The sequence below is a fragment of the Nanorana parkeri genome, unplaced genomic scaffold (genome assembly GCF_000935625.1).
Source record: "Nanorana parkeri isolate BGI_ZX_2015 unplaced genomic scaffold, ASM93562v1 scaffold252, whole genome shotgun sequence".
NCBI classification, from domain to species: Eukaryota; Metazoa; Chordata; class Amphibia; order Anura; family Dicroglossidae; genus Nanorana; species Nanorana parkeri.
This window is the reverse complement of record NW_017306520.1, coordinates 1150028-1162025: the sequence shown is the minus strand read 5'-3', so window position 1 is coordinate 1162025 and position 11998 is coordinate 1150028. Positions and strand designations below refer to the sequence as shown.

Sequence of the window (11998 nt, the reverse complement as noted above, 5' to 3'; positions counted from 1 at the left end):
TATATATATATATATACACACACACACATAACATACATTTACACACGCCTATGAAACCGCTATATTCATATAAAAAAAATTGCTCCCTGCTGTACTAACAGCCCCTTCTTATGCTGCCTGTATAGTTCCATTCGCTGCGTTATGCAACTTCTAGTCTTTCACACCAGGCTGCGACGTGGTTACACAAGGTCTTAAACTACATTTCCCTGCAATCTTTGTGATGCATGTCATAGAAGGGGATCTCATTGCTGATGGAGGTGAAGTTTTGCTCTGATTGACACAAGGAGGAGATACCGCCAACATTGCAGATTGACATTCGGACGCTTACCACAGTAGTCGGTTCAAATAGCACTTTAATAGGAAAGGGAGCGTGTAACCACCAGATAGCTGAGATGTTGATCTGCACATCATTAACACATCACATCTGTCTTTAGCATTATATCGTACCTCTTTCTCTTTCTCATTCAGTTTTTCTGTGCCAGGAAGACCTGTCAAGTCCAGAGGAGGAGCACTTCTTCTACCTATTGCATGCAAAAACATGACATTTAAGACATTGCTTAAGAGGGGAAAAAAAAGGGAATACCAAAAGGTGCATTAGGAAAGTTATTGGTCTTCTATAAACTCATTGGATGTTTTCTTTAGAGATCACTAAACGTGGAAATCCTCAAACACATATTTGAGGGTAAATAACATGAAGATGGCCAATAACAGCATTAAATTTAAAAAAAAGGCATAACAAAAGTTCAAGTGCTCAAAGGGTAAGTTTCATTTTTTGCAAGCACTGAACATTCCCAGTACACTCTCTCACAAAGAACAAGTAGAGCCATTGTAATAACACAATAGAGAGAAGTACATATGAAAGCTTCAATAACTGTAGAGAAAACAAAGACATCTCACAGCAGCATGTACTATGAAAAGTTACATTTTGACAATACAGAAGAAACGAAACAAAGCAGATAAATAAGGGTTTTTGTAAGATTAAAGTACATTTGTCATGATAGAAGTATGGGAACTGCTATTGTTGACCTGTTTGTAAAAATGTTAGCTGCCTGGCTGTTTGATTTTGGTACATTCGAGTCACAGACCTGGAACAAGGATCTTGTAAATAAGAAAAGTGTCACAGTTGCTGATCACTATACTTGCTGTGGGTCAAAGACTGAGAAAGCATTGAGGCCAAAGCATCAGAATGACATATAGGGAGCTATCATTCTCAAAAGAAGAGCCAGCAATGGCATTTGTTTCATGGCAGGTTTACTTTATAGTGACGCTTGGCATGATAAATATTCATTTCATGTTCTTCATAATATTAAGAAACTGAGCTAAAACCATAATTTTGTACTGCTTTAGAAAAAAATGTGACCTGCCCCTTTAAGAAAAAGTATCGGTAATTAGTATCGGCAAGTACTTGGAAAAAAGTATCGGTACTCATACTGGGTCTTAAAAAAGTGGTATCGGAGCATCCCTAGTAAACACAAAATGTATTTAATCCCCAAAATTATGAAGATAGAAGGGAGTGGTATAGGAGTCATGAAAGAAACATTAAAACAAATCATACCTGAACTGGAAATAACAGGTGTGGCTTGATATAAACCAGCATCTCTAAATCACAAATAAATATAAAACAGTTATTCTCATATGTAAATCTGCAGACACATAACACTGCTCACATTAGCCAAATGATACTTATTATTCTGTTGCAACAGAGATCCATTACCAAAGTTAAGATAGTGGTCAGAAGAACTGACAGTCACATGAAATTTCTGTAAGACTATCATGACATAAATGAGCACAATCATACTAGCAAAACAAGCATATGCATGCCCTATCCAGACATCCCATGGCACTGACCTAATCTCAGATAATAATCCGCCGGGAACAAAAATTATCCCCAGAGATCAGCCGGCCATAGGGTATTAATCGAACTTAATAATCGGCTAACTAATCGATTTTGAAAATTAATCGTTAGCTGCAGCTCTAGTCAGCACTGGACAAAATGCTTACAGAATATAAATCATTCCACCTATGATCAGTCAGACTAAGCTATGGTAATCCTATATCTACAAATAACATACAAAAAAGCAACATTGCACTTTGCTATTATCCTGATGCCAAGTTTGTTCTAAATGGCCATGTTTACGCCATCATGTAGGAGCTTAGCAGAAAATAAACTTAGCAAAGTAAGAGTGCAGTGTTACATGTTATCAATTTACAGCTCTTATTGAAATTGTGCAGGACACATAAAGATGATCAGTACCTGGAATAGCTTTTATGTGACTGGGATATGAAACTAGAGCTTCAAATTGAGATTTGGCAAAACATTATTATATTACTGACAATAAAGTTGCCTACAGATAATAATGGCAGCAGCCAAACCTCCATATACCATCTTAATGTCAAAAGATCTTTACACAAAAGACCTTTCCACAAACATACACCTTCTGTTGAAGGATGTGTGTTTAGGACTATGGAGGAGGCAGAGCAACAAGAGGATTTCTGTGTATGTTTAGGAAAATGCTAGCCACTTGAGACTGTGTGATCTGAGGCAACAGTGATCATACTCAAACTCATCTCAGGTACATCCCCAATGTAAACCTACATAGCAGCTTGTCGCTTAAGCCATTGTTGACAGGCATTGCCATCATGAACATATTGCAGGACTTCAGAAAGCATGGTTCTCTTCAAACGCTCTTCCTCACGAGTCTTCTTTAAACGGTCGTATATTTTTGAACCTGTTTCAAAACATGCAGATGTTAAGCTCACTGTTATCAAACTGTATAGGTTACAATTTGCTAATCCAATAGTTGTGGTCACATACGGTGCTAACTGGTATTTTTCCAATTAGCCCGAGCAGAAGATTTTAGGGATTTGTTGGCGGATATAAACAGTTATGTCTTATGTATATAAAACAATATCTAGCAAGTCAAGCAAATACTCAATAGTGGCAACCAATCATATCAGACTAATGTTATAAATGTAACAACACCCACTCTCACTCAAGCAATGATAAATACAATGGAAGCTGTGAAATTAAAGTCCCACAGCAGGTGACAATGTATGTATATGTAATGTATATAATCATGTCTATGTAATGGAAGATCTGATGGCCTCACTGAGAAACACTGAAGGGAAGTTCTCTTCCACCTGGGATCCCTAGATTTTAGATACACTGAGCGCTATACTCAACTGATGGTCTGCTAAGGGATATAGCTATCCTTCTATATGTGGTGAGCTTTTGTCCTCCTCTATGGGCATGTACGGTTGACGTGGGTTGCAATCTATGGTGTTGGACCATTATGGCTTAAAGGAGAACTATGAGATGAGTGATTTCCACTCACCTCATAGTTCTAGCTGACCTGTGACAATGAGACTGTCACAGGTCGGCTCAATCGATCGGGAGGTGAGCGAACACATAGCGGGTTCGCTCACCTATCGATCCTGTCACGGCTCTCTGCCGTGGCAGGGGTTTCCCCCTTCCTTGACTTTTCCCCCACCCCTTCTCACCTCATGACTTCCTGATTAGCTGGGCCAACTGTGCCCCAGGATGCCGGTATCGGAATTTGGTATCGGCGAGTATAGGTATATAGGTACTCAATGCCGAAAAACCGATATCAGTGCATCCCTAATTGCTGCTTATCATTCTTTAGATGGGGGGGCTGCATCATTAATAATAGTTTTTTCAGACTTTCCGTTTATTTTCTCCTGTTCCAGAGTGACAACACTTACTATACTGTATCTATGGAGGAGCAGTTCCTCCATAGATACCATACGGGGCTACAGAACACCTACCCTAACAATGCAACTAGCCCTATAATTTTCTCCATAACATAAGGGATGTGTTTTTTAATACACAGGGATAGCTGGGAGCAATGTAACTAATACGAATGCAGTACAGAGAGAGCACAGTAAGGGTCAGTAGACTAGATTTTTTTGCACTCATTAAACATATACAGCAAAACACTTCAAAAATAAAAAGTTCATTGTTTTTAGTGTATAATGCATTTAGTGAAGACAAATGTATAGTTAACACTTTGAAAAAAGGAATTTCTTACTCTGAAACGTTTTGATTCCTGCTCTTCGGTAATCTTGCAGTCTTTTGATTTCCCTGCGCAGCTCAAATTCCACTGTAAATAAAACAAAAATAGGATTTTTATCGTACCTGAAAAATGCTTTTCTTGGAGTACATCATAGGACGCAGTGCCAGTGGTTCCAACCTGGGTTATATTCTGCTGCCTTCAGGTGACTGGACACTGGCAAACACAGCTTTAAGGACAGCCCTGGTATAACCCCCTCTCTCCACACACTCCCAGCAAGCCTCAGTTTTGTACCAAACAATAGGAAGTGAACCACAGCAAAACAGAGGGGAGAGTTTTGTATCGTGTGATGGACATTAATCATACATCACAGGACAAAGATTTAAAATCCTTAACCATGGAGCATCTACAAGCAGGCCAACTGAGAGGTGGGCAATACAGCAAACAAAGCCAACAGGCCCACATAACTAATGGGTCAGGAGGAGGGCTCTATAGAACTGAAAGAGGAGCTTGAAGCAACTTACGACCAAAACTGGCATCAGAAAAGGCTTGAACATCCACCTGGTAAAACAACAAAATGCGTGAACAGAAGACCAGGTGACTGCCTTTTAAATCTTGGAAACATATGTCTGATGCTGAAAAGTCTAACAGATTGGTCCGAGTGTGCCTTTACAAGGAAAAGTGAAACCTTAGCCTTTAGACTATAGCCTCGGATGATGATTTGTCTAATACACCTGGAAATGGTGGAATAAGAGGCTGGGTGTTTCCGTACAGGAACCTTCAAAAGTCTGTCCAGTTTGATGTTGAACCTGGATGCCAAGAGGTCCATGTCCGGAGTACGCCACCTGAGACAGAGGGCCTGAACTCTCCCAGGTGAAGAAACCATTTTCCAGGATCATGGCACTGACCACTGCCAAAGTCTAAATGCCAGTTTTCCAAGCCTGGAATGTGCACAAGATTCAGGGTCTGAATGTGAAGTTCTGCCCAAGTCAGGAAATATCCTGCTTGTTCTTGAGCTTTGCAACTTTTTTTTAAATTTTTTTAATCGGATACTTTTTACTGATTTTGCATAGTTTTAAATACAAAAAAGAAAAAAGCTTTGCAACTTCTGATGCCTCCTCAATGGTTAATGTAGGCCACTGCAAAGGCATTGTCTGACTGAAAGCTGGAATTTCTGGAGATTCAGGATCCAACAGAACCTCTGCAGGGTTTGCACCATCTTTTGGACATTGGTGAGCTGCTCTATTAAATGCCTGCCAATTGCACACGGATAGATATGCAGATGGAATTGCAGGCACATAACCATGTTGAAAATACTTTTGTTTTTTTAAACAGGAATGGAATACCCTTTTAAAAGATAAAAAAAAAAATGGAGCAATGTTCATTCAATGACACTGGCCTGTTTGCAAAATTAAAAATGGACCTTTACACCCTTTCACATCAGGATGCAGCTTTGCACGCCAATTTAAAATCACCTTACGTTCATTAAACTTTTTTTTAATTACAAATAGAGTTTATCTACTTCCTGGTCCACTTCTGGCACAAATGTTGTTATGGGCCAAAGTGTTGCATCCTGGGAAGGTTAGATCAGCAGAGCATTGCAGGGAAATGTCATGTGATCTCAGGAAAAAGGCATTTTCCTTCCCTGAGATGTCCTAGTCACATGTACCAGAGTTCTAAGAAGTAAAAGGGAGATCTAGTAATCTGCCCTTAGTTAACACAGCCACTGTCAGAAGACTGGGAAAGAAAGGAGAAATAAGGTATGCAAAGAATACAAAGCCGGCAATTATCTAGAAGCATCTTTGTAGATTACGATTATTAGTTTGTCATTACTACACATTTCTAAAGGTGTATTTGTTATTTTAAAGATATGGGTAAAGTTCCTCTTTAAAGCGGACCTTTACCCATAACAACAAACACACCTTTAGAAATGTTTAGTAATGACAATCTACAAACACATACTTCCAGATAATTGCCGGCTTTGGATTCTTTGCATATCTTATTTCTTTTTTCTTCCCCAGTCTTCTGACAGTGGCCATGTTTACTAAGGGCAGGTTACTAGTTCTCCTATTACTTCCTGGATTTCTGGCACATGTGACTAGGACATGTGAACATACACATCACAGGGGAGAAAAATGCCTTTCCCTGAGATCTCATGAGATTTCCTAGCAATGCTCTGCTGATGACAAGGCAATCCCAGTGTGCATTGCTTTTCCAAACTGAAGTCATTTTGCCCTTTTAAAGCAGGAAGTGAATGCTCTGCAAGTGTAAGTATTTCACAATCACAGCATTTTACACCTGAGATGCCAATGTTATTATTAATCATCATACATAGAGGAATGCATTGGTAGAATTAGATTTTTGGGTGTAAAGGTCCGCTTTAACAACTACTTTAAATTCACTGCAAGCTTCTGAACTCTCTTAGGACTGCCATGACTAGCTTTCCCCCATAGTAGTCCAAACCCTCTCAGAGGAGACCATGGAATAATAATTATCTCCTATGCAGATTCCCCAGTTATGTATTGTTATGGTGGATCTTTGGGGCAGCAAAAGCATTTGGCTTTAAAAGGGCTGCGTTTGATGGGTAAAACAGAGTTCAGCATTATTATTCGTATTAGTACAGCTTAGCAAATACACATAAAAGCATCTGCAAATGAATTCTATATTAATCAAATGCACACTATTTCATAAAAATACTTTGTGTGTAAATTACATGCATGGCTTTCTATAAACCGATCATGGTTTGTTGCTCCCAAAATCCTGGCGAATCTTCTCATAGTTTCATAGAGCTCTTGGATATCTTTGGAATATCTTCTTTCCAAAACTAAACAAAGACAAAAATTGGATTTTAATAAAATGTAATGTATGCATGCCCTACAGAAAGACAGGACCAATAATCTGGAGAGAAAATAAAGATACCCTGCTTACTTTGAAACTTCCGTAAATTTATCAGCCCATGTTCTCTAATAATCCTACAATGATAAAACAAAATAAAGTCAACAAATGCCACAGGAAACCACATACAAACCAGTAAAAAGTTAATCAGGCTGCAAGTGAGCATAAATAATTATTAATTCTGGGTTACTGTAATTTTACATCTCTCAATAGATATGCTTACATTTATATTCATTTGTTTTAATTTTATGTGAAATCACGCCAAATTAAAACATGTTGTTTTTCCAAGTATTGAATACTCACTTTTAAATATTTTGTAAAATCACCATTTTGCATTGATAACAGCTTTAGGTTCTCTGAGTTAAACGTTTAACAGCTTTGCACACAAGTTTATACTATTCTTCCCTGAAGATTTGCTCCTGGTTAGTTAGATGAAGCTTGTGCACCACAATTTTCAAAGACTGCCACTGAGAAAGGAGTAAACATCTAAGCATTTGCATGTCCAAGTGGGCAATGATTGTTGAAATGAAAAAGGAGACGCTAGCTCAAACAGCTAGAGCTGGCCGGACACTGTTTGAAATTTTGTTTGTTTGAGTGCGCTGGCACCCCTGTGTTCAACAAAAATAGATTTTTCAATTGACTTTTTTTGACTGAGCCGGCCAAAAAATTCTAGACCAAACAGTGCCTGCAAAAAATCAGCTGTAGTCACTGTTGCAGAATTTTGACAGTGGCACAGCTGTCAGAATACAATAGCCCTAGCTCAGATAGCTAAAGGGGATACCCCCCATTGACGCTGTTTAGCGAGGATGGAGGAATAGAGAATAAAAAACTTACAGGCAAATTTACTGAAGGGTGAAGAGTATGGAGAAGGCAGGAGAAGGGAACATCCTAGGATAAAATGGCTGAACTGTAAAGTGAGCTGAATTGGAGAAGGTTTCCAGTTCATTTATGCTGTCCTAGATTGTTCACTTCTCCTGCCTTCTCCAAATTCTTCACCCTTTTGTGAATAACCCTGTCAGTGTAAGACCAGCTTAATGTGTCTACTACATCATGATAACCCTACAAAAGAATGGCTGGTTTTACGATTTGATAACATAGAACTTTTTGGCCCTAAAAGTGAAAAAAACAAGGAGACAGACAAAATGGTTATATCCTATGTTTGAAAAAACACTAGACCACAATATAATATGCTGGTGGTAGCTTTTTGCCGTGGGGCTGTTTTAATCAGCAGGGACAGGACTTTTTTTTTTTTCAAACAGAAGGTGGAATGGATAATGCAAAATACACAGAACCCCTGCAACAGAACCACTTTCAGTTAGAGGTGCACCAAAATGGAATTTTCAGACCAGTACCATTTTCGGCCAATATATTTCGACATTTCAGTGCATCCCTAGTTTCAGTCTTTTAAAAAATATAAAATTGGGCAAAAGTTAAAAAACTTCCAACAGAACGGTTATTCCCAAACAAAATGTAAAACTGAAGAGCCAGGTAAAAGCTTTGAAAACTGGGAACCCGTGACACTGTTTAAGAAATGCAGTCTGCAAGTGCCACAATAGCCTTAATAATCTGGAACAATCTGCCTTCAGAAAATGGGTTGAAAATCTGCCTTCAGAAAATGGGTTGAAATGACAAGTTCTTCCTTCTATTATTTTAAAATACTTTACGTTTCAGGAATCTTAAAAAAAAAAATACACAACAAAAAAGGACATCCATAATGGCCCTGTAATAACTAGATATCAGTCTTCAGTATAAACATGTATGCAACCAAAACTGTCCAAATAAAAAAACAAAAACAAACTGAAAAATTTCCCAATTAGTGGAAGTGTAGAATTATAATAACTTTTAGTTGCATTTTACCTTTTCCTCCTCTGTCGCTCCTTCAGTCTCGAATGATAAATATCTACTACAGCAATTTTCAAAGCTAGAAAATAAAATATAAATAAATATCAAATCAGAAGATAACAAACATGGGAAACAAAGGAAAAACTACTTTTTAAGAAATCTTATTTTTTTTAAACTTAAATTTTTTTTTTAAATACAGAGAAACCTCTCTATAGAGTTGTTCATTTTCAGTATAGCAACAATGAGAAGTGTGTATCACCTTGTCACAACCACTCCTTTGCTTTCTTGCAGAAATATACAATTAACCTGTACTCAGTTTTAAACTTTTAAAAGTCTCACATAAGAGCAGATCCTGCAATTATCTTTACTAGCCTCCTCTGTGCCCCACACTGATCTAGTTTCCATTTGTTACAGGACCTTAACTTTTCTTGACTTCATGGCTGCGTTCCAACAACACAGGAACATGCCTCATTCTTGTAGGTTCACTGAAATACCATTCATTTTTAATGGCACCCCAACATACTTTGTCACGCATGGTAACAAAGCACCATGCGTGAAATCAATGTGTACACACTTTTTTGTGTTGTTCTTTGAAAATAAGCTGCACACACTTCTTTGGTGCACTTGAGGTGCGCAGGCAGCACACTGAATGAATGGGCTGCCCTAACGTAGCACACATTGATGCATGAACAACACACATCGATACACATGCGTGGTTGCATCTGCTTAGGTGTGAACCTAAGTTAAGTGTCACTTACTGCTATTCCACTATCTATTGAGTCTCAGTAACTCAACATGTACCCTAATCTTTCATACCTTCCTTGGGCCATGCATAGACTATATTGTCCCTACTGTAACATTCTGTCATAATTCAGTAAACATGAAGTTTAGTAACTTGCAATGTTTCCTCATTTCTATCCTGATTCATCATTCTTCCCTACCTTTTTATTCTTCATACGTGGAAACTTTTTGCCTTTTTAGAACACAATACTGCTGATCTTAGGTCTTTTAAGACATACATCGAGTAGTTCAGCTGTTCTATATAGACAATGCAGCTTTGGCAGAAAGGAAGTGAGCAGTAGCAGCCATGGTAAGGCAAATTATTTTCATCTGATAATTTACTAAGCACAGCTGCAGTCTGTAATAATCGAGACTGATTTTTTTTTTATTGGATTTTCTACAAAAAAAAAAAAAGTTAAGATAACACTGCAATATATTGAATGAAAAATGCTTACCGTGCAAAACTTCTGAATCGTCTTCAACAAAATCAATATCTCTTAGATCCCACTCGGCATAATTATCAAACTCCTGTTGGGCACAAAATATTCAAAAAAACTTTAATTAAAAGGCTATGAATGCTGTCAGCAGCTTCCAGTTTCTTACACAAAACATTATCATTGCCATTAAGCACATTACCACAGAAATTCAATTATAATATAACAGGATTATACTTGAGTTTTTAGCTACGAGATTAAATTTGTGTACACAGACAACTGGTCTGCACATTTAGAGGCATCTATAATGCTATTGCAGATAATTCCCTTTTCATGCATTATTGGCAGGACTAAAAAAATAACATTTAAAAAAATCTTTTCCTTTCTTTTTTAGACCAGAAAATATGTAACATGACATAATAAAAATTTTGCATTCTCTATTTCAACCAACAGGTGGAGCTTTATACTCCTTTTCATGTTTTACAGGCTCTCCATTTACTTATATGATGCAAGAATCTGAGTCAAAGCAGCTCAGCCATACGTTTTAATTAGGGATGCACAGATACTTTGAGTACCAGTGCAGATACTTGACTTTTTCATGAGAACTACCTGGGTTGCTGCGGTTGCAGCTAAGACCTGGCTCTGGCGCTCCACCACTGTCCTGAAATCATTAGTCTGTATTGTTTTAGAAAAACTGTCACATGACAATAAACAAAAATGTATCAGTACTTGTAAGTACTCGGCAAGTACCAGTACTCGCAAAACTATATAAATCATATAATAAAACAGAGATGTACAAATCCCAGGAGCTCGTGTGCTCCTTACAAGTGACAGCTGCCTCCTAATTTTTTTTTTTACATTCGTTTATTAGCTGACAGGTCATCAAAACAAGGTTACAGTCATGAATGTTTGAACAAAAATCGTATATATGCAACCATCAAATCACATGTGATTATTGTGCTTTACATACAGTTCTAGTAGAAGCATTTCGTGGTTATATAACTTTTCAGTTATCATCAAACAAAACCTTTAACTTATTTCTAGTAAGAGTGTTCAACATACTTCTCATCAGTGAGAATCTGCAGTCTGGACACAGTTGTGTTGTGATAATCGTTACTGTATTGAACCGCTGAACGCAGAGAGTGTCATCAACGATATAGTGTAAAAACCATGTTGTGGGAAGTTGGAACTCAGCCTCATCCAAGGCGTAAGTGCTGGGAGTAAAGGTAGGTATTAGAAAGGAAAGAGCAGAGTAGGCAGAGGGGAGTAGTAGGCACAAGCGGAAGGAAGGGGTAAAGGAATGGGTATGATCCTGAATCGCTGCCAGGGTCCCCGTCCAAGGAGGGATCCACCACCTCCGACAGCTGAGGAGCTAGGGTCCTGACAGGGGAGGTCCCCTCAGGCAGTGTGACCCAGGAAGGCCACCATGTCTTCCAAGAGTGCGGCCTCGGTGTCAGTCTGACATAAGGTCCGCGTATGTGGTGGAGTGTTGGAAGTAGATCCATGAACCCCAGGTGGTCAAGAACTTCCCTTTGGTGTTTCTGAGGGAGGCCGTCAGATCTTCCAGAGTATACACCTCACTTATCTTAGAGAGCCACAGCGAGATGGTGGGCTGCCTCCTAATTTTTGAATTTTTCTCTAGTGTAGTCTTGGAGCTCAAAAGTATCGGTACATGTACTCGTACTTTTAACGAGTACTGTACTTGGTATCTGTGCAACCCTAGTTTTAATCAAACTTTGGCTCAAAACACATAGTTTCAGCTGTACTGTCTCTTTAGCTAGCCAAAATGCTTTTAGAATTATGTGTCAAGTATAACATTTTTATTTGTAAGGGCCCGTGTTGATAGGCTCCTGTATGCGCAGAATGGATTTGCATTTCCATAGAAGTCTATGGCAATACAGAACCCGCTTAAATTAAATGCAGAGTGAGGTCAGCTGCATCTCAAACTGATGCCATGGACACAAGCCCAAAGCCCTTAACAAACACTGTATATAGACAGTAAAAAAAAAAAAAAAA

At 38.4% G+C, this 11998-nt stretch overlaps 1 protein-coding gene across 1 annotated transcript in view; it reads right to left on the bottom strand.

Moving 5' to 3' along the window:
* Positions 1-11998, bottom strand: part of TADA2A (transcriptional adaptor 2A) — a 33739-nt gene that overhangs the window by 3458 nt on the left and 18283 nt on the right. Inside the window, exons 8-14 of the mRNA XM_018556778.1 lie at positions 8784-8847; positions 6960-7003; positions 6745-6855; positions 4050-4121; positions 2597-2729; positions 1556-1599; positions 448-521 (exon numbers count right to left, since the gene is read on the bottom strand). Of these exons, the coding sequence (XP_018412280.1) occupies positions 448-521; positions 1556-1599; positions 2597-2729; positions 4050-4121; positions 6745-6855; positions 6960-7003; positions 8784-8847 (542 nt within the window). The remainder of the gene's footprint in view (positions 1-447; positions 522-1555; positions 1600-2596; positions 2730-4049; positions 4122-6744; positions 6856-6959; positions 7004-8783; positions 8848-11998) is intronic.